Source organism: Oncorhynchus mykiss, chromosome 18, assembly GCF_057628025.1.
Source record: "Oncorhynchus mykiss isolate SJ-2025 chromosome 18, ASM5762802v1, whole genome shotgun sequence".
Classification (NCBI taxonomy): Eukaryota; Metazoa; Chordata; class Actinopteri; order Salmoniformes; family Salmonidae; genus Oncorhynchus; species Oncorhynchus mykiss.
Window position 1 is genome coordinate 73,633,983 of NC_143039.1, and position 23,934 is coordinate 73,657,916.

General features: G+C 46.1%; 1 protein-coding gene across 24 annotated transcripts in view; it reads right to left on the minus strand.

Moving 5' to 3' along the window:
* Positions 1-23,934, minus strand: part of epb41a (erythrocyte membrane protein band 4.1a) — a 147,733-nt gene that overhangs the window by 35,955 nt on the left and 87,844 nt on the right. For 9 of the 24 annotated variants that reach the window (XM_090209384.1, XM_090209383.1, XM_090209382.1 and 6 more), the window contains 5 exons: positions 17,948-18,204; positions 17,163-17,246; positions 12,934-12,981; positions 8,669-8,731; positions 1,869-2,048 (listed from right to left, as the gene is read on the minus strand). In XM_090209384.1, the coding sequence (XP_090065510.1) occupies positions 1,869-2,048; positions 8,669-8,731; positions 12,934-12,981; positions 17,163-17,246; positions 17,948-18,204 (632 nt within the window). Of the gene's footprint in view, positions 1-1,868; positions 2,049-8,190; positions 8,411-8,668; positions 8,732-12,933; positions 12,982-17,162; positions 17,247-17,947; positions 18,205-23,934 lie in introns of those variants that run through there. The other 15 variants (XM_090209387.1, XM_090209386.1, XM_090209385.1 and 12 more) reach the window with 6 other exon arrangements.

A 23,934-nucleotide genomic window follows, 5' to 3' on the forward strand; every position in this document is an offset into this window, starting at 1 on the left:
TTCCAGGTATTCTGCCAGTCTAGAAACTGGACATTGACTAACATGATTGAATCCTCTAGATTAGTGACTAGACATTGATTTGTGTCAAAAACAACAACTGAACGACATGAGAAAAGACAACAGTACCCCCTACTGGGACTAAAGACGAATGTGCAATCCAAAATTACAACTAGAAAAACAACAGAGCAAGAAAACGTGCTCAAAGAAAGTCAAAACACATCTTCAATTGAAGATGAAAGCACATAAACAAAACATTCATCTCGGTAAACTGGTGCTAATAAATGTAATAAGGGAGTCAAAAGTACCATCTTTCACTTCAAACATCACATTGTTGTCAGGAATCCTGGTGGTGCTATGAGTGGGCCTGTCTGTGTCTCTGAGTAACATGTCCTGTTATGGCTGTCTCTGTCCTGGTGGTGCTATGAGTGGGCCTGTCTGTGTCTCTGCGTAACATGTCCTGTTATGGCTGTCTCTGTCCTGGTGATGTTATGAGTGGGCCTGTCTGTGTCTCTGAGTAACATGTCCTGTTATGTCTGTCTCTGTCCTGGTGATGCTATGAGTGGGCCTGTCTGTGTCTCTGAGTAACATGTCCTGTTATGGCTGTCTCTGTCCTGGTGGTGCTATGAGTGGGCCTGTCTGTGTCTCTGAGTAACATGTCCTGTTATGGCTGTCTCTGTCCTGGTGGTGCTATGAGTGGGCCTGTCTGTGTCTCTGAGTAACATGTCCTGTTATGTCTGTCTCTGTCCTAGTGATGCTATGAGTTGGATTAAAGTGGATAAAGGCCTGTCTGTGTCTCTGAGTAACATGTTCTGTTATGGCTGTCTCTGTCCTGGTGGTGCTATGAGTGGGCCTGTCTGTGTCTCTGAGTAACATGTCCTGTTATGGCTGTCTCTGTCCTGGTGGTGCTATGAGTTGGATTAATGTGGATAAAGGCCTGCCTGTGTCTCTGAGTAACATGTTCTGTTATGGCTGTCTCTGTCCTGGTGGTGCTATGAGTGGGCCTGTCTGTGTCTCTGAGTAACATGTCCTGTTATGGCTGTCTCTGTCCTGGTGGTGCTATGAGTGGGCCTGTCTGTGTCTCTGAGTAACATGTCCTGTTATGGCTGTCTCTGTCCTGGTGGTGCTATGAGTGAGCCTGTCTGTGTCTCTGAGTAACATGTCCTGTTATGTCTGTCTCTGTCCTGGTGGTGCTATGAGTGAGCCTGTCTGTGTCTCTGAGTAACATGTCCTGTTATGTCTGTCTCTGTCCTGGTGATGCTATGAGTGAGCCTGTCTGTGTCTCTGAGTAACATGTCCTGTTATGGCTGTCTCTGTCCTGGTGATGCTATGAGTGAGCCTGTCTGTGTCTTTGAGTAACATGTCCTGTTATGTCTGTCTCTGTCCTGGTGATGCTATGAGTGAGCCTGTCTGTGTCTCTGAGTAACATGTCCTGTTATGGCTGTCTCTGTCCTGGTGATGCTATGAGTGAGCCTGTCTGTGTCTCTGAGTAACATGTCCTGTTATGTCTGTCTCTGTCCTGGTGATGCTATGAGTGAGCCTGTCTGTGTCTCTGAGTAACATGTCCTGTTATGGCTGTCTCTGTCCTGGTGATGCTATGAGTTGGATTAAAGTGGATAAAAGCCTGTCTGTGTCTCTGAGTAACATGTCCTGTTATGGCTGTCTCCGACTGTACCAAGACTGGTTGTTCTGTTGACTCCATAGAAATAGAATCTCTAGAAGGGGCTTAGAGCCCCGTAACCCTGGCAATTTTACTGGTCAACTCATGGATACACACATACACACACACACCAGTTCACCCATTATGACATCACTGACTTGAATGGGGAGGGGCCGTTCTATGCATTTCTGTTCTGTTGGTGTTGACTCACCCCGTCAGTGCCTGACTGCAGCTGTCCGTTGATGCTGGCCGTGCGGAAGGGTGAGTGGGTGGACAGGCGTTTGTCCCACTCGCTCTGCCGCGGCTCCGGAACAGACTCCATGAAGCTTCTCTTCAGCTCACTGATACTGGTATGGTGACGCATGATCTCTGTATGGGTCTTATCCAGGTCCTGTGAAGAGGGAAAGGGGTGGAAAGAGAGAGAGAGAGAGGGGAGGGGTAGAGGGAGAGAGAGGGGAGGGGTGGAGAGAGGGAGGGTAGAGAGAGATGGGGAGACAGGTGGAGAGAGATAGAAAGGGGAGGGGTAGAGAGAGAGAGAGAGAGAGAGGGGTGTAGAGAGAAAGAGGGCAGAGCGGGAGAGGTGGAGGGAGAGGGTGGAGGTGGAGAGAGAGGGGGATGGGGTAGAAAGAGAGAGAGGTGGAGAGGGGGGAATGGGGGAGAGAAATATGGAGGAGAAGAGGACCAGAGGCAAATAGAAAGTGAGATATAGAAAGAATATGGAGAGAGAGAAAGAAACAGAGCAGAGGGGAAGGGCATGATAGATAAGTAGAGACAGAGGGGAAGGGCGTGATATATAAAGTAGAGACAGGGGGCAGACGGGAAGGGCATGATAGGTAAGTAGAGACAGGGGGCAGAGGGGAAGGGCATGATATATAAAGTAGAGACAGGGGGCAGAGGGGAAGGGCATGATAGATAAGTAGAGACAGGGGGCAGAGGGGAAGGGCATGATAGATAAGTAGAGATAGGGGGCAGAGGGGAAGGGCATGATAGATAAGTAAAGACAGAGGGCAGAGGGGAAGGGCATGATATATAAAGTAGAGACAGGGGGCATAGGGGAAGGGCATGATAGATAAGTAGAGACAGGGGGCAGAGGGGAAGGGCATGATAGATAAAGTAGAGACAGGGGGCAGAGGGGAAGGGCATGATAGGTAAGTAGAGACAGGGGGCAGAGGGGAAGGGCATGATATATAAAGTAGAGACAGGGGGCAGAGGGGAAGGGCATGATAGATAAGTAGAGACAAGGGGCAGAGGGGAAGGGCATGATAGATAAGTAGAGACAGGGGGCAGAGGGGAAGGGCATGATAGATAAGTAGAGACAGAGGGGAAGGGCATGATATATAAAGTAGAGACATGGGGCATAGGGGAAGGGCATGATAGATAAGTAGAGACGGGGCAGAGGGGAAGGGCATGATATATGAAGTAGAGACAGGGGGCAGAGGGGAAGGGCATGATAGATAAGTAGAGACAGGGGGCAGAGGGGAAGGGCATGATAGATAAGTAGAGATAGGGGGCAGAGGGGAAGGGCATGATAGATAAGTAGAGACAGAGGGCAGAGGGGAAGGGCATGATAGATAAGTAGAGACAGAGGGCAGAGGGGAAGGGCATGATATATAAAGTAGAGACAGGGGGCAGAGGGGAAGGGCATGATAGATAAGTAGAGACAGGGGGCAGAGGGGAAGGGCATGATAGATAAGTAGAGACAGGGGGCAGAGGGGAAGGGCATGATAGATAAGTAGAGACAGAGGGGAAGGGCATGATATATAAAGTAGAGACATGGGGCATAGGGGAAGGGCATGATAGATAAGTAGAGACAGGGGGCAGAGGGGAAGGGCATGATATATGAAGTAGAGACAGGGGGCAGAGGGGAAGGGCATGATAGATAATTAGAGACAGGGGGCAGAGGGGAAGGGCATGATAGATAAAGTAGAGACAGGGGGCAGAGGGGAAGGGCATGATATATAAAGTAGAGACGGGGGGCAGAGGGGAAGGGCATGATAGATAAGTAGAGACAGGGGGCAGAGGGGAAGGGCATGATAGATAAGTAGAGACAGGGGGCAGAGGGGAAGGACATGATAGATAAGTAGAGACAGAGGGCAGAGGGGAAGGGCATGATAGATAAGTAGAGACAGAGGGCAGAGGGGAAGGGCATGATATATAAAGTAGAGACAGGGGGCAGAGGGGAAGGGCATGATAGATAAAGTAGAAACGGGGGATAGTTTAAGGAGAAGGCAGAAAGAGACAGCAAGGAAGGGCAAAGCCCCCAGATTGGAAGGGAGGTATGTCATTATTTGGGGGAAATGACAAATGTACAAGTTCAACAGAATGCAACGTGATTGATGATTTGCTTATCATATCAAACTAAATGCAGTTGGAAGTTGGAACAGGCCTGCCCCTCTCAAAGAGGACAAACAACAGGACAACAACATGACAACAACAGGCTCTAACAGGTCTTAGTCCATCCAGACCACATGATATCCTATAGACAAACAACAGGTCTCTGTCCAGTATCCGTGCCTTTCCATATTCATGGTGCAGGAGGAGTCATTGTTATTTTGATGCAATCGTCCATTACCAATCTACCACATGCTGGGGATCGTGATCACAGAGATAATATACAACCCACTAGACTAGAGTCTCCTGGCTAATGACTATTCAGAAACCACGTCTGTTCTGAACAGAAACCACGTCTGTTCTGAACAGAAACGTCGTCCCAAATGGCACCCTGTTCCTTATGTAGAACACTACTTTAGACCAGGGTACATAGGCCCGGGTCTAAAGAAGTGCACTATATAGGGAATAGCATGCCATTTGGGACGCAGAAGAGATTAGAGGGGAGCTCAGAGTTAAACTATGGGGAGAACATTGAAGTGTCTTGCTTCCCAACAGAGCATCTGTGTGGATCTCTGCTACCTAATGAAATGGTCACATGGTACCTGAAGCCTAAATCTTTGATCTGTCTAACTAAACCCCTGCTCTTCATAACTGACAGCTGTTGGTTTTGGCAGCTAGCGCTACAGAGATCCTACTGTTACCCGGTTTTCCACAATCCCAAAACAGAGTGGGATTATAGTCTGGGCTGCAATGGAATACAATCCCTTTGTCAGGGAATATAATACCATAAGTGTATAGTACATCTATAGTACATCTATAGTACATCTACAGTACATCTACAGTACATCACAGTACATCTACAGTACATCTACAGTACATCTATAGTACATCTATAGTACATCTACAGTACATCTACAGTACATCACAGTACATCTATAGTACATCTACAGTACATCTACAGTACATCTACAGTACATCTACAGTACATCTACAGTACATCACAGAACATCTACAGCACATCTACAGTACATCACAGTACATCTACAGTACATCTACAGTACATCTATAGTACATCTACAGTATGTGTACAGTACATCTACAGTACATCTACAGTACATCTATAATACATCTACAGTACATCTAGAGTACATCACAGTACATCTATAGTACATCTATAGTACATCTACAGTACATCTATAGTACATCTACAGTACATCTATAGTACATCACAGAACATATATAGTACATCTACAGTACATCTACAGTACATCTACAGTACATCTATAGTACATGTACAGTATGTGTACAGTACATCTATAGTATATCTACAGTACATCTACAGTACATCTATAGTACATCTATAGTACATCTACAGTACATCTAGAGTACATCACAGTACATCTATAGTACATCTATAGTACATCTACAGTACATATATAGTACATCTACAGTACATCTATAGTACATCACAGAACATATATAGTACATCTACAGTACATCTACAGTACATCTATAGTACATGTACAGTATGTGTACAGTACATCTATAGTATATCTACAGTACATCTACAGTACATCTACAGTACATTTACAGTACATTTACAGTACATCTACAGTACATCTATAGTACATCTACAGTACATTTACAGTACATCTATAGTACATCTATAGTACATCTATAGTACATCACAGAACATCTATAGTACATCTACAGTACATCTACAGTACATCTATAGTACATCACAGTACATCTATAGTACATCACAGTACATCTATAGTACATTTACAGTACATCTATAGTACATCTACAGTACATCTACAGTACATCTACAGTACATCTATAGTACATCACAGTACATCTACAGTATGTGTATAGTACAGTATAGAGCCGTCTGTGCCAAATGGAGAGAGAGCGGGATTTACCATTTAACCGTAGCTGACCATGTGACCATTTCACTGGTGGTAGTATGGTATGCTAGGTGACCATGTGACCATTTCACTGGTGGTAGTATGGTATGCTAGGTGACCATGTGACCATTTCACTGGTGGTAGAATGGTATGCTAGGTGACCATGTGACCATTTCACTGGTGGTAGAATGGTATGCTAGCTGACCATGTGACCATTTCACTGGTGGTAGAATGGTATGCTAGCTGACCATGTGACCATTTCACTGGTGGTAGAATGGTATGCTAGCTGACCATGTGACCATTTCACTGGTGGTAGAATGGTATGCTAGGTGACCATGTGACCATTTCACTGGTGGTAGTATGGTATGCTAGGTGACCATGTGACTATTTCACTGGTGGTAGAATGGTATATGCTAGGTGACCATGTGACCATTTCACTGGTGGTAGAATGGTATGCTAGGTGACCATGTGATCATGGTAGTATGGTATGCTAATGTAAGGAAGGGATGAGTGTGAGTAAGAGGCCTCTTATGCACACAACCTGGGAGTTCACACAATCACAGAAGATGCACACACACACACACACACACACACACACACAGGCTCTCCCAGCAATATGCCTGAGGATACTTAGTCCTGAGCCAGCCGACAATTATTATTACGATGAATCAAAGATGCAGAATTAGAACCAGCACGTCAAAGACACGTGTTTGTCCCAAATGGCACCCTATTCTATATATAGTGCACTACTTTTGACCAGAGGCCTATGGGTCGAAAGTCGTGTACTGTGTAGGGAATAGGGTGCCATTATGGGACACAGCCAAGATCAAAAGTCAACAGAGGTGAGGGTCAGAGAGAGTCACATGGCTATGGTTAGATACAGGAACAGCACCATGAGTGAGGAACAGCATCCCTACATAGTGTGCTTCTCTTGACCAGGGCCCTCAGGTCTCTGGTTAAAAGTCGTGAACTATGTAAGGAATAGGGTGCCCATTGGGACGCTCCCTGAGAGGGGTACAGTACACTCTTAGAAAAAAGGGTTCCAAAAGGGTTCTTCAGCGGTGTCCATAGGAGAACCCTGTACTTCACTGTACTTGTGCATGTGACATTGAACATTTTTTGGTTCAAGGAAGAAACCTCCACAGAGGGTTCTACATGGAACCGAAAAGGGTTCTGTATGGAACCAAAAGGGTTCTACCTGGAACCAAAAGGGTTCTACCTGGAACCAAAAGGGTTCTGCATGGAACCAAAAGGGTTCTGCATGGAACCAAAAGGGTTCTACCTGGAACCAAAAGGGTTCTGCATGGAACTAAAAGGGTTCTACCTGGAACCAAAAGGGTTCTGCATGGAACCAAAAGAGTTCTACCTGGAACTAAAAGAGTTCTACCTGTAACCAAAAGAGTTCTACCTGGAACCAAAAGGGTTCTGCATGGAACCAAAAGGGTTCTGCATGGAACCAAAAGAGTTCTACCTGGAACCAAAAGGGTTCTGCATGGAACCAAAAGAGTTCTACCTGGAACCAAAAGAGTTCTACCTGGAACCAAAAGAGTTCTACCTGGAACCAAAAGGGTTCTGCATGGAACCAAAAGGGTTCTGCATGGAACCAAAAGAGTTCTACCTGGAACCAAAAGGGTTCTGCATGGAACCAAAAGAGTTCTACCTGGAACCAAAAGAGTTCTACCTGGAACCAAAAGAGTTCTACCTGGAACCAAAAGGGTTCTGCATGGAACCAAAAGGGTTCTGCATGTAACCAAAATGAGTTATTCAAAGGCTTTTCCTATGGGGACAGCCGAAAGAATCCGTTTTACGTTCTAGGGAACACCTTTCTTTTCTAAGAGTGTCCAGTACAGTGAAGCTTATGTTAGTTCCAGGTCTCACCATGAGAAAGACAACAGAGGTTGGCATCATTAACCTGTTAATCACATCACTGAGATGAAAATATATGACTGGGAAAGTTTATCAAAGCTGTGTTCATGTTTCTGGAAATTGGCCTCTGTCACCAACGCAGGCTGGAGAAGTGGTACAAGAATGGCCTTAATTCAAGCAACATCATTCCTATAGGAAACACTTTCCTCCTTTAGGAAGATACTTTTGGTCGTTACAACAATCCTACAGTTGACGACTATTGTCGACGACAATACCGTTTGGAAAAAGCATCCAAAAGTCATTATCGACTAAAAAAGTGCCACAACAAAACATAAGTTTGACAAGCAGGCTGAAATCAAAGGGCATGCTGGGTATACGGTGTCCACTAACATTATTTTTAGATGTCTTTTCTTCAGTCTCAAAGGTCAAACTGGTGCACCTCTTTCAAACCCGATGCCTATTGCTTTTAAATAATAATAATACTGGACTACGACAGCGATAGAGAAAACACTCCCAATCATATACCAAAACAGATGTGGACAAGAAACCCAATGAAAAATGTCGGGATGAAACACAGCATCAATGTAAAGTGAGTACTTGCATTAGAAGGAAACAGGAAAAGAGTGCATGCCAAGCCATTAGGGTTCAGCTGAAAACAGGGTGGGTGTAGAAATGAAAGAGAGAATAGAAGAGAGGAGAGGAGTCGAGACAAAAAGAAAAACAGAAAAAAGGGGCAAGTGAAAACACTACTCCCATGCAGAGAGAGAGAGAGAGAGAGAGAGAGAGAGAGAGAGAGAGAGAGAGAGACAGAGACAGAGACAGAGACAGAGACAGAGAGAGAGAGAGAGCATGCTGCAAACAGACAGTCAAAGAACAAATAGAACATATTCTAGAGTGTGATACAAACCTCCAACATTATATTGCTATGCCTGATATAAATAGTTTGACCCTCAAGTTTCTTAGCTCTTTTCTGTGAAAAACGAAGAAAACAAAAAAAGAGAACAAAGTCGGTCTCAGGAAGATGTGGAATTGAAATCCTTAATTTATTATATATATTTTAAAATTTTATTCTGTACTTTTACTGTTTGACTTGCAAGCGATTACATCCGGTATGTGTGCATTCATCCCTGATGGTGGGAGAAGTGGCGAGGGACCAGATGATACTATGGGAAGTGTGGTGAAGCGGAGTGCAGGGTGGGTGCAGAGGTTCAGTGGAGACTGTGAACACCATAAGTTACCAAAAATCTGGTGGGTTTCTTGATTTAAGGACTAACTGTGAGTGGAACCAAATGTTGACACATAAATCCACCATATACATACATACATACCCGGGGCTGTTTAACAGTAAGAAATGCATTATCATTGTGCATTATCAGTGTTTTTCTGCATTACCTAAAGCACCATTCACTGACTTTTTTTGTGAGTGATTCTTCCTGAGGCGGCAGACAAGTGCAGCTGAGGTGTCACGCCCTGGTCTTAGTATTTTGTGTTTTCTTTATTATTTTGGTCAGGCCAGGGTGTGACATGGGTTTATTATGTGGTGTGTTTTGTCTTGGGGTTTTTGTAGGTGTTGGGATTGTGGTATAGTGGGGTTGTCTAGAATAGTCTATGGCTGCCTGGATTGGTTTTCAATCAGAGGCAGGTGTTTATCGTTGTCTCTGATTGGGAACCATATTTAGGCAGCCATATTCTTTGAGTGTTTCGTGGGTGATTGTTCCTGTCTCAGTGTTTGTTTGCGCCAGATAAGGCTGTTTAGGTTTTCACGTTACGTTTATTGTTTTGTATTGTTCGTGTTTATCTTTTATTAAACATGTATCATAATAACCACGCTGCATTTTGGTCCTCCTCTCCTTCACCGGAAGAAAACCGTAACAGAATCACCCAACACAACAGGACCAAGCGGCGTGGTGACAGGCAGCGGCAGCAGGAGCAGCGAAAGGAGGAATAGACATGGGAAGACGTTTTGGACGGCAAGGGTTGTTACACTTGGGAGGAAATACTGGCTGGAAGAGATCGCCTCCCATGGGAACAGGTGGAGGCACTTAGGAGAGCAGAGGCAGCCGGAGAGAGGAGCCGGCGATACGAGGGAACACGGTTGGCAAGGAAACCCGAGAGTCAGCCCCAAAAATGTCTTGGGGGGGACACACAGGGAGTATGGCGACGCCAGGTAGGAGACCTGCGCCAACTTCCTGTGCTTACCGGGGGGCTAGAGAGACCAGGCAGGCACCGTGTTATGCTGTGGTGCGCACGGTGTCTCCAGTGCGGGTGCATAGCCCAGTGCGGTACATACCAGCTCCCTCGTATCGGCCGGGCTAGAGTGGGCATCGAGCCAAGTGTCATGAAGCCGGCTCTACGCATCTGGTCTCCAGTGCGTCTCCTTGGGCCGGCTTACATGGCACCAGCCTTGCGCACGGTGTCCCCAGTTCGCCTGCATAGCCCAGTGCGGGCTATTCCACCTCGCCGCACTGGCAGGGCGACCGGGAGTATTCAACCAGGTAAGGTTGGGCAGGCTCGGTGCTCAAGAGCTCCAGTGCGCCTGCACGTTCCGGTCTATCCAGTACCACCTCCACGCACCAGCCCTCCGGTGGCAGCTCCCCGCACCAGGCTTCCTGTGCGTGTCCTCGGCCCAGTACCACCAGTGCCAGCACCACGCACCAGGCCTTCAGTGCGCTTCGCCTGTCCAGCGCTGCCAGAGCCTTCCTCCTCTCCAGCGCTGCCGGAGTCTCCCGCCTGTCCAGCGCTGTCAGAGCCTTCCTCCTCTTCAGCGCTGCAGGAGTCTCCCGCCTGTTCAGCGCTGCCAGAGCTGCCAGTCTGCAAGGAGCAGCCAGAGCTGCCAGTCTGCAAGGAGCAGCCAGAGCTGCCAGTCTGCAAGGAGCTGCCAGTCTGCAAGGAGCTGCCAGTCTGCAAGGAGCTGCCAGTCTGCAAGGAGCTGCCAGTCTGCAAGGAGCCGCCAGTGCCGCCAGTCTGCAAGGAGCCGCCAGAGCCGCCAGTCTGCAAGGAGCAGCCAGAGCCGCCAGTCAGCATGGAGCCGCCAGTGCCGCCAGTCTGCAAGGAGCCGCCAGAGCCGCCCGTCTGCAAGGAGCAGCCAGAGCCGCCAGTCAGCACGGAGCAGCCAGAGCCGCCAGTTAGCATGGAGCAGCCAGAGCCGCCATTCAGCCAGGATCCGCCATTCAGCCAGGATCCGCCAGTCAGCCAGGATCTGCCAGAACCACCAGTAAGCCAGGGTCTGCCAGTGCCATTAACCTGCCTGAGCTTCCTCTCTGTACTGAGCTTCCTCTCAGTACCGAGCTACCCCTCAGTACCGAGCTACCCCTCAGTCCCGAGCTACCCCTCAGTCCCGAGCTACCCCTCAGTCCCGAGCTACCCCTCAGTCCCGAGCTACCCCTCAGTCCCGAGCTACCCCTCAGTCCCGAGCTACCCCTCAGTCCCGAGCTACCCCTCAGTCCCGAGCTACGCTACCCCTCAGTCCCGAGCTACGCTACCCCTCAGTCCCGAGCTACGCTACCCCTCAGTCCCGAGCTGTCTCTCAGTCCCGAGCTGCCCCTCAGTCCAGTGGGGCCCTTGGTTAGGGTTACTAGGCCTAGGTTGGCGGCGAGGGTCGCATATCTAAGGACACGATGCAAGTGGACTTAGACTTTGTTGGAGGGGGGTCCACGTCCCGCCGGAACCGCCACCGTGGACAGGAGCCCACCCGGACCCTCCCCTATGGGTTTAGGTGTGCGGCCGGGAGTCCGCACCTTGGGGGGGGGGTTCTGTCACGCCCTGGTCTTAGTATTTTGTGTTTTCTTTATTATTTTGGTCAGGCCAGGGTGTGACATGGGTTTATTATGTGGTGTGTTTTGTCTTGGGGTTTTTGTAGGTGTTGGGATTGTGGTATAGTGGGGTTATCTAGTATAGTCTATGGCTGCCTGGAATGGTTCTCAATCAGAGGCAGGTGTTTATTGTTGTCTCTGATTGGGAACCATATTTAGGCAGCCATATTCTTTGAGTGTTTCGTGGGTGATTGTTCCTGTCTCAGTGTTTGTTTGCGCCAGATAAGGCTGTTTAGGTTTTCACGTTACGTTTATTGTTTTGTATTGTTCGTGTTTATCTTTTATTAAACATGTATCATAATAACCACGCTGCATTTTGGTCCTCCTCTCCTTCACCGGAAGAAAACCGTAACATGAAGGCCTTCCTCATTATACTGTCTAGAGCACAAGTGTAACGGATGTGAAACGGTGCACGCTAAATAGCGTTGCAATCGGTGACGTCACTTGCTCTGAGACCTTGAAGTAGTTGTTCTGTTACATTGGTGCCGTGACCCGGATCACTGGTTGCTGCGGAAAAAGGAGGTCAAAAGGGTGTAACGGATGTGAAACTGCTAGCTAGTTAGTGGTGGTATGCGCTAAATAGCGTTTCAATCGGTGAATTCACTTCCTCTGAGACCTTGAAGTAGTTGTTCCCCCGCGGCTTTTGTGGAGCGATGGGTAACGATGCTTCGTGGGTGACTGTTGTTGATGTGTGCAGAGGGTTCGCGCCCGGGTATGGGCGAGGGGACGGTCTAAAGTTATACTGTTACACAGGCATAGTCAATCCAGGTTCTTTCACTTACAGGCACCTCATTCATTTGGTTTATCGCTCTAGTTCTACTTGGTGAAGAATTATGTCCACAAGAGGAGAGCTTTATGTATTTCCTCTGTGGGAGGTAACGGCAAGGCTGGTACTGTTGGATAAGTAGCCTCCGTTTGTTGGTTTCAAAACAAATGGTGTAAAATAGAGAAGAAAATAAGTCTCTGATCATTGTGAACACATGAAATTGTTAAGAAGGGAACTCCACAGCCAAACAGTGTTCTCTTGTATAGCTGTCCTGTTACAGTAGATATACAAGGCTGGAGGACAGAGAAACAAACAGCCAAAAACATATTTTTTTTTTGTATTAGAAATTATTTCAAACGAAATGGTGAAAAATCAACTGAAAGGCGACGAGTGATGCGATGATGAGGATGTGAATCACTGAGGATGTGAATCACTGAGGATGTGAATCACTCAGTCTGCGTCCCAAATGGCACCCTATTCCCTACATAGTGCACTACTTTTGACCAGGGCCAAAAGGGTTCTCTGATCAAAACAAGTGTACTACATAAGAAGCCATTTAGTACAGAAGAGCCTAACTGTAGACAGATATCTAACCTTCTTCACGCGCACCGTCTCCGTGCCGGTTCTGTCTCGGGGCGAATGCTGCCGATACCCCAGAGGAGGGAAGAGAGAGGCACATACAGTAACATTACAGACCCATCTTCATATCAATATTTTAGTCTGATACATTTTGTAAAACATGCATCTGGTGTAATAACCTAAAGCCCCATGTATCAATGTTGAATTATTATAGTCAGACACTATAATACACTATAATACAATATTATAGTAAGACACTATATATACAGACACTATGGTACTGTAACACGTATATTATAGTCAGACAGACAGTAATACGTGTCTAGTGGTACTATAACACGTATATTATAGTCAGACAGACAGTAATACGTGTCTAGTGGTACTATAACACGTATATTATAGTCAGACAGACAGTAATACGTGTCTAGTGGTACTATAACACATATATTATAGTCAGACACTATAATACACTATAATACAATATTATAGTAAGACACTATATATACAGACACTATGGTACTGTAACACGTATATTTCAGTCAGACAGACAGTAATACGTGTCTAGTGGTACTATAACACGTATATTATAGTCAGACACTATAATACACTATAATACAATATTATAGTAAGACACTATATATACAGACACTATGGTACTGTAACACGTATATTTCGGTCAGACAGACAGTAATACGTGTCTAGTGGTACTATAACACGTATATTTCAGTCAGACAGACAGTAATACTTGTCTAGTGGTACTGTAACACGTATATTTCAGTCAGACAGACAGTAATACTTGTCTAGTGGTACTATAACACGTATATTATAGTCAGACAGACAGTAATACGTGTCTAGTGGTACTATAACACGTATATTTCAGTCAGACAGACAGTAATACGTGTCTAGTGGTACTATAACACGTATATTATAGTCAGACAGACAGTAATACGTGTCTAGTGGTACTATAACACGTATATTATAGTCAGACAGACAGTAATACGTGTCTAGTGGTACTATAACACATATTTCAGTCAGACAGACAGTAATACTTGTCTAGTGGTACTATAACACGTATATTATAGTCAGACAGACAGTAATACGTGTCTAGTGGTACTATAACACGTATATTATAGTCAGACAGACAGTAATACGTGTCTAGTGGTACTATAACACATATATTTCAGTCAGACAGACAGTAATACGTGTCTAGTGGTACTATAACACATATATTTCAGTCAGACAGACAGTAATACGTGTCTAGTGGTACTATAACACATATATTTCAGTCAGACAGACAGTAATACGTGTCTAGTGGTACTATAACACATATATTTCAGTCAGACAGACAGTAATACGTGTCTAGTGGTACTATAACACATATATTTCAGTATGACAGACAGTAATACGTGTCTAGTGGTACTATAACACATATTTCAGTCAGAGAGACAGTAATACGTGTCTAGTGGTACTATAACACGTATATTTCAGTCAGACAGACAGTAATACGTGTCTAGTGGTACTATAACACATATATTTCAGTATGACAGACAGTAATACGTGTCTAGTGGTACTATAACACATATTTCAGTCAGAGAGACAGTAATACGTGTCTAGTGGTACTATAACACGTATATTTCAGTCAGACAGACAGTAATACGTGTCTAGTGGTACTATAACACATATATTTCAGTCAGACAGACAGTAATACGTGTCTAGTGGTACTATAACACATATATTTCAGTCAGACAGACAGTAATACGTGTCTAGTGGTACTATAACACATATATTTCAGTATGACAGACAGTAATACGTGTCTAGTGGTACTATAACACATATATTTCAGTCAGACAGACAGTAATACGTGTCTAGTGGTACTATAACACATATATTTCAGTCAGACAGACAGTAATACGTGTCTAGTGGTACTATAACACATATATTTCAGTCAGACAGACAGTAATACGTGTCTAGTGGTACTATAACACATATATTTCAGTCAGACACACGGTAATACGTGTCTAGTGGTACTATAACACATATATTTCAGTCAGACACACGGTAATACGTGTCTAGTGGTACTATAACACGTATATTATAGTCAGACAGACAGTAATACATGTCTAGTGGTACTATAACACGTATATTTCAGTCAGACAGACAGTAATACGTGTCTAGTGGTACTATAACACATATATTTCAGTCAGACAGACAGTAATACGTGTCTAGTGGTACTATAACACATATATTTCAGTCAGTCAGACAGTAATACGTGTCTAGTGGTACTATAACACGTATATTTCAGTCAGTCAGACAGTAATACGTGTCTAGTGGTACTATAACACATATTTCAGTCAGACAGACAGTAATACAGTGCCTTGCGAAAGTATTCGGCCCCCTTGAACTTTGCAACCTTTTGCCACATTTCAGGCTTCAAACATAAAGATATAAAACTGTATTTTTTTGTGAAGAATCAACAACAAGTGGGACACAATCATGAAGTGGAACGACATTTATTGGATATTTCAAACTTTTTTAACAAATCAAAAACTGAAAAATTGGGCGTGCAAAATTATTCAGCCCCTTTACTTTCAGTGCAGCAAACTCTCTCCAGAAGTTCAGTGAGGATCTCTGAATGATCCAATGTTGACCTAAATGGCTAATGATGATAAATACACTCCACCTGTGTGTAATCAAGTCTCCGTATAAATGCACCTGCACTGTGATAGTCTCAGAGGTCCGTTAAAAGCGCAGAGAGCATCATGAAGAACAAGGAACACACAGGCAGGTCCGAGATACTGTTGTGAAGAAGTTTAAAGCCGGATTTGGATACAAAAAGATTTCCCAAGCTTTAAACATCCCAAGGAGCACTGTGCAAGCGATAATATTGAAATGGAAGGAGTATCAGACCACTGCAAATCTACCAAGACCTGGCCGTCCCTCTAAACTTTCAGCTCATACAAGGAGAAGACTGATCAGAGATGCAGCCAAGAGGCCCATGATCACTCTGGATGAACTGCAGACAGAGATCTACAGCTGAGGTGGGAGACTCTGTCCATAGGACAACAATCAGTCGTATATTGCACAAATCTGGCCTTTATGGAAGAGTGGCAAGAAGAAAGCCATTTCTTAAAGATATCCATAAAAAGTGTTGTTTAAAGTTTGCCACAAGCCACCTGGGAGACACACCAAACATGTGGAAGAAGGTGCTCTGGTCAGATGAAACCAAAATTGAACTTTTTGGCAACAATGCAAAACGTTATGTTTGGCGTAAAAGCAACACAGCTGAACACACCATCCCCACTGTCAAACATGGTGGTGGCAGCATCATGGTTTGGGCCTGCTTTTCTTCAGCAGGGACAGGGAAGATGGTTAAAATTGATGGGAAGATGGATGGAGCCAAATACAGGACCATTCTGGAAGAAAACCTGATGGAGTCTGCAAAAGACCTGAGACTGGGACCTTTATTTGTCTTCCAACAGGACAATGATCCAAAACATAAAGCAAAATCTACAATGGAATGGTTCAAAAATAAACATATCCAGGTGTTAGAATGGCCAAGTCAAAGTCCAGACCTGAATCCAATCGAGAATCTGTGGAAAGAACTGAAAACTACAGTTCACAAATGCTCTCCATCCAACCTCACTGAGCTCGAGCTGTTTTGCAAGGAGGAATGGGAAAAAAATTCAGTCTCTCGATGTGCAAAACTGATAGAGACATACCCCAAGCGACTTACAGCTGTAATCGCAGCAAAAGGTGGCGCTACAAAGTATTAACTTATGGGGGCTGAATAATTTTGCACGCCCAATTTTTCAGTTTTTGATTAGTTAAAAAAGTTTGAAATATCCAATAAATGTTGTTCCACTTCATGATTGTGTCCCACTTGTTGTTGATTCTTCACAAAAAAATACAGTTTTATATCTTTATGTTTGAAGCCTGAAATATGGCAAAAGGTCGCAAAGTTCAAGGGGGCCGAATACTTTCGCAAGGCACTGTATACGTGTCTAGTGGTACTATAACACATATTTCAGTCAGACAGACAGTAATACGTGTCTAGTGGTACTATAACACATATATTTCAGTCAGACAGACAGTAATACGTGTCTAGTGGTACTATAACACATATATTTCAGTCAGACAGACAGTAATACGTGTCTAGTGGTACTATAACACATATATTTCGGTCAGACACACGGTAATACGTGCGTCTCATGCTGTGCTAGCTAGGCGTCGATAAGGCCACAAACCTGGCTCTTTCTCTCTCTCTCTGTCCCATTGGTGGTGGTGGTGACTGCAGGGGCATGATGCCTACTCCTCCTGGCTCCCTCCCTCTGCAGTGGTGGCATATCACACAGACAGCTCAGAGCTCACGCACTACAGTGGTCTGCCAACAGGGCGGCGTTGCTACGCTCTTACTGGAGCACGGGCTATAGGTATACCCAAATGATGCCTATGGATATGCTTCCCATGAATAAAGCTATATAATATATATAAATATAAACCTCTGTTATTAAATAGTGATACTGTATAAACCTCTGTTATTAAATAGTGATACTGTATAAACCTCTGTTATTAAATAGTGATACTGTATAAACCTATGTTATTAAATAGTGATACTGTATAAACCTATGTTATTAAATAGTGATACTGTATAAACCTCTGTTATTAAATAGTGATACTGTATAAACCTCTGTTATTAAATAGTGATACTGTATAAACCTCTGTTATTAAATAGTGATACTGTATAAACCTGTTATTAAATAGTGATACTGTATAAAACCTACACATGTACATGTGAACTGTTGTCTGGCATTTAAAACATTTTGCTAGCCATTTTGTTACGCTCATGTAGTGTCGTCCTCGTGTAATCAACCTGGTTCAGTCAGTCTCCAATGAAATACTGTACAATGTGTTCTGTAGTACCGCTGATAGAAATGGTGTATCATGCAGTGAGGCAATATCCTCTTACATCTCAAGAGAGTTGCAGTGTGTCCTGGCCTGATTCTGTGAGCGTAATGTGTGAGTGAAATACCTTGAACTCTGGGGTGGACTGTGGTCTGGAGCTCTGTGTCTTGGAGACCTCTGTCACCTTGCTCTCCACCTTGGCCTCTTCCTTGGTCTTCCTCTCTGCTGAGCGTGACTGGCGGCCCGGGGCGGTGGATGCTTCTCGCCGCTCACTGCGGGGCAGGGCAGAGGTCACAGTGGGCGGGGCGGCATCCCCTGGAGAGACGGGGGACATAATGGGAGCACTGACTGGACGGGTGCTCTTGTCTGGAGTGGACACCATGGCTGTAGGGGGACGGGAGGAGAGGAGGGAGGAGGAGAAGAGGGGGAGGAGAGAAGCAGAGGGAAAAGAAGGGAAGAGAAAATGAGAGGAGAAGGGAGAAATGGTTCAAATAAATCACAGCAAAGAGAAAGAGGAACCATAAAGAAACTGCAGTATGTCGACATCAGGTTTCCTGCATACTCACACTCGGCATACTCGCACTCGGCATACTCGCACTCGGCATACTCGCACTCGGCATACTCGCACTCGGCATACTCGCACTCGGCATACTCGCACTCGGCATACTCGCACTCGGCATACTCGCACTCGGCATACTCGCACTCGGCATACTCGCACTCGGCATACTCGCACTCGGCATACTCGCACTCGGCATACTCGCACTCGGCATACTCGCACTCGGCATACTCGCACTCGGCATACTCGCACTCGGCATACTCGCACTCGGCATACTCGCACTCGGCATACTCGCACTCGGCATACTCGCACTCGGCATACTCGCACTCGGCATACTCGCACTCGGCATACTCGCACTCGGCATACTCGCACTCGGCATACTCGCACTCGGCATACTCGCACTCGGCATACTCGCACTCGGCATACTCGCACTCGGCATACTCGCACTCGGCATACTCGCACTCGGCATACTCGCACTCGGCATACTCGCACTCGGCATACTCGCACTCGGCATACTCGCACTCGGCATACTCGCACTCGGCATACTCGCACTCGGCATACTCGCACTCGGCATACTCGCACTCGGCATACTCGCACTCGGCATACTCGCACTCGGCATACTCGCACTCGGCATACTCGCACTCGGCATACTCGCACTCGGCATACTCGCACTCGGCATACTCGCACTCGGCATACTCGCACTCGGCATACTCGCACTCGGCATACTCGCACTCGGCATACTCGCACTCGGCATACTCGCACTCGGCATACTCGCACTCGGCATACTCACACTCAACATAATGACATACTCACACTCGGCATACTCACACTCGGCATACTCACACTCGGCATACTCACACTCGGCATACTCACACTCAACATAATTACATACTCACACTCGGCATACTCACACTCGGCATACTCACACTCGGCATACTCACACTCGGCATACTCACACTCAACATAATGACATCCTCAACATAATGACATCCTCAACATAATGATATCCTCAACATAATGATATCCTCAACATAATGACACTCAACATAATGACACTCAACATAATGACATTCTCAACATAATGACATACTCAACATAATGACACTCAACATAATGACACTCAACATAATGACGTTCTCAACATAATGACATTCTCAACACAACATAATGACATTCTCAACATAATGACACTCAACATAATGACATTCTCAACATAATGACACTCAACATAATGACACTCAACATAATGACATTCTCAACATAATGACATACTCAACACAATGGCATACTCGCACACACACTCGCACCTTATTGAAGGCAGTTCCTCGAGCGACCACTAGGGCGCAGCGAAACGACATAGACTAGAGCGAGTACCTGTAAGGATGGACGACGTGACAAATGGAACAGGCCCTTGGGAGTAGGAGGTGAACGATCCAAACAACTCAAACCAGTCAAACATCACTGGCACTGAAGAGAGTGAGTCAGAGACAGAATCCTACGTGGCCTGAGACTGGTGTCATGTGACCACACAAAGTGTGATACGTCTATAGAGGTAGAAATCTTCTTTGTAAAAGCTGCTGCAAAGCCAAGTGAGAACACAACGAGGCCAGAACACAACGAGGCCAGAACACAACGAGGCCAGAACACAACGAGGCCAGAACACAACGAGGCCACAACACAACGAGGCCACAACACAACGAGGCCAGAACACAACGAGACCAGAACACAACGAGACCAGAACACAACGAGGCCAGAACACAACGAGGCCAGAACACAACGAGGCCAGAACACAACGAGGCCAGAACACAACGAGGCCAGAACACAACGAGGCCACAACACAACGAGGCCACAACACAACGAGGCCAGAACACAACGAGGCCAGAACACAACGAGGCCAGAACACAACGAGGCCAGAACACAACGAGGCCAGAACACAACGAGGTCAGAACACAACGAGGCCACAACACAACGAGGCCACAACACAACGAGGCCACAACACAACGAGGCCAGAACACAACGAGACCACAACACAACGAGGCCAGAACACAACGAGGCCAGAACACAACGAGGCCAGAACACAACGAGGCCACAACACAACGAGGCCAGAACACAACGAGGCCACAACACAACGAGGCCACAACACAACGAGGCCACAACACAACGAGGCCAGAACACAACGAGGTCAGAACACAACGAGACCAGAACACAACGAGGCCAGAACACAACGAGGCCAGAACACAACGAGGCCAGAACACAACGAGGCCAGAACACAACGAGGCCAGAACACAACGAGGCCACAACACAACGAGGCCAGAACACAACGAGGCCAGAACACAACGAGGCCAGAACACAACGAGGCCAGAACACAACGAGGCCAGAACACAACGAGGCCAGAACACAACGAGGTCAGAACACAACGAGGCCACAACACAACGAGGCCACAACACAACGAGGCCAGAACACAACGAGGCCAGAACACAACGAGACCACAACACAACGAGGCCAGAACACAACGAGGCCAGAACACAACGAGGTCAGAACACAACGAGGCCAGAACACAACGAGGCCAGAACACAACGAGACCACAACACAACGAGACCACAACACAACGAGACCAGAACACAACGAGGCCAGAACACAACGAGGCCAGAACACAACGAGGCCAGAACACAACGAGACCACAACACAACGAGGCCAGAACACAACGAGGCCAGAACACAACGAGGCCAGAACACAACGAGGCCAGAACACAACGAGGCCAGAACACAACGAGGCCAGAACACAACGAGGCCAGAACACAACGAGGCCAGAACACAACGAGGCCAGAACACAACGAGGCCAGAACACAACGAGGCCAGAACACAACGAGGCCAGAACACAACGAAGCCAGAACACAACGAGGCCAGAACACAACGAGGCCAGAACACAACGAGGCCAGAACACAACGAGGCCAGAACACAACGAGGCCAGAACACAACGAGTCCAGAACACAACGAGTCCACAACACAACGAGACCACAACACAACGAGACCACAACACAAAGAGGCCAGAACACAAAGAGGCCAGAACACAAAGAGGCCAGAACACAAAGAGGCCAGAACACAATGAGGCCAGAACACAACGAGGGCAGAACACCACGAGGCCAGAGGAAGACGCAGACAATATGAAGCTGTGGTTATTATAAGAGAAGCGTAGGGGGAAAATGCTATGCTATCCTCTCAATAAGAAGTTCCCACTTGTGAAAGTTAAGACGATTCTGACTTTAGGACCGTTCTTCTTCTGCTGTTGCGTCGTAGAGTTATTTTAAGTCTCCTGCCATTTACCTCCCGGAACAGTGGGTGTCTTGGGACTGACGGGGTCCCACAGGAAGTCATAATGATTTTTATTTAGCTCACACACAGGCTCAGCGGCTGCCATAGCTAATAATGTAACATTGTCCTCAGGAACCAAAGCAAAGCCACATATCCCAGCAGGCATGTCGAGTTGTTAAGTCAGGCGTTGTCTCTTGAAAAACAAGGTCAGTTCCTGGGTGAGTAAGCGCAGGGTGGAGGGCTCTCCTTCAAAAAGGACTTCCTGTATGTGCTTGGGGTTTCTCGGGATCCAAAGCAAAGCCACATAATATCCCAGCAGACATGTCGAGCAGCTTGTCAAGCTTGAGACAACCGCAAGGCCATTTCCTGGGCGAGTAAGCAATGGGTCAGTAAGTTGCTCTTCCCATAGCTACCTGGGGGTGGTGGTATGAGTGATGCAGGCGGATCGTGGTCCAGCAGCATAAACCATTGGTGAGTGGTGGAGGTTGGAACAGACACAGAGCATGCTGATGATGCCGAGGTTGGTTACGCTACAGTAGGGTTATGTTTAGCAAAATTCAAGAACCTTTACAAAATTCACAGGTTTTCCAGAAATCCCGGCTGGAAAGATTCCCGGATTTCCTGCTTATTCCCCCCTGATTCCGGGAAACATCCAACCAGGATTTCTGGAAAACCTGAGAATTTTGAAAAAATAACCCGGAATTTTGAAAAAAATTACAGGAATTTTGAAAAAATTACCGGAATGTTAAATTTTTTTCCGGAATGTTAAAAAAATTACCTGAATTTTGGACACCCTTTAGAAGGAGGAGCTGTGGCAAACAAAACGTGGCCAAACCATTCAGTACCTGGTGCTGTCAAATAGACACGCTTGTCCAACAACAAAAAACAATCATCATCCCACCTCTACCCACTGTAGTTTGGTTCAGTCCACCACACATCTTACTCTCCTGGTCGGTGGCTTCAGCTCCACCCTCTTCCACACCACTCTAAGGAAGTGTGCCTCATCAGCACAAAACACTCGTTTCCTCTTCCTCCTTCCTGGTTCTCCTCCTGGACCTCCTCCTGGGTGTCCTCCTGGTTCTCCTCCCGGGTGTCCTCCTGGGTGTCCTCCTGGGTGTCCTCCTGGGTGTCCTCCTGGGTCTTCTTTATCATGACACCATGTCTTCTCTCGGTCTCCGTGACAGCCTCGCGCTTGACCTGACGGGGATGTTGCTCAACCGGAGATGACGTGACTGGGAAGACGGCCAGCTGTCAATCATGAAACAGCTACCATGCCAACCAACCACATTCAGCTTTTAGTTTTAATATGGCTTTTTATTATCTCCATAGAGAAAAAAGTCTCCTGACCTCAAAGACATTCCTCAATGACTACCGGTTAAATAAAGATAAAATAACAACAGTTCAACTGTCAAACTAATAAAACTCTTGAGGAGTCAGGACTCACTGTAGCACGCCGAGTGTCTTAATAAGGGCAGGGAGGTCTGATGACCCAGCAGAACGAACCTGATATCCTCCTCTCCCTGAGACCTGCAACCCACCAACCCCACCTCAGCAGGAACGTCAACAGTTGGAGGAGCAATAATTATTACAGTAACGCAGGTAGGTAGCCTAGCAGTTAAGAGCGTTGAGCTAGTACCTGAAAGGCCGTTGGTTGGAATCTCCGAGCCGAGTAGAAGAAAGATCTGTCTGTGCCCTTGAGCTCCTGTAAGTCTCTCTGGATAAGAGCGTCTGCTAAAATTACATCAATGTAAGTAAAAAGGTTGTGATTAACGATTAGGAAAATGATGATTAGGGGACTAGAAAAGTATTTCGGTCCTTGAAAAGTAACAGCTGAGGCCATGAACAAGACAGAATAACAACAGTTTACTGCACTGTGCTATAGAGACCAGTGGGTGGCAACATTGAGCTTAGAGTCAAAAGCTGACAGAGCAAGTCCTGAAATTCACAGTTCAGATGCAGTTCAGGAGAATAGATAAACAAGCTCCTCAAGTCCTCAGTTCAGGAGAATAGATTAACAAGCTCCTCAAGTCCTCAGTTCAGGATAATAGATTAACAAGCTCCTCTAGTCAGTTCAGGAGAATAGATAAACAAGCTCCTCTAGTCAGTTCAGGAGAATAGATAAACAAGCTCCTCTAGTCAGTTCAGGAGAATAGATAAACAAGCTCCCCTAGTCAGTTCAGGAGAATAGATAAACAAGCTCCTCTAGTCCTCAGTTCAGGAGAATAGATTAACAAGCTCCTCTAGTCC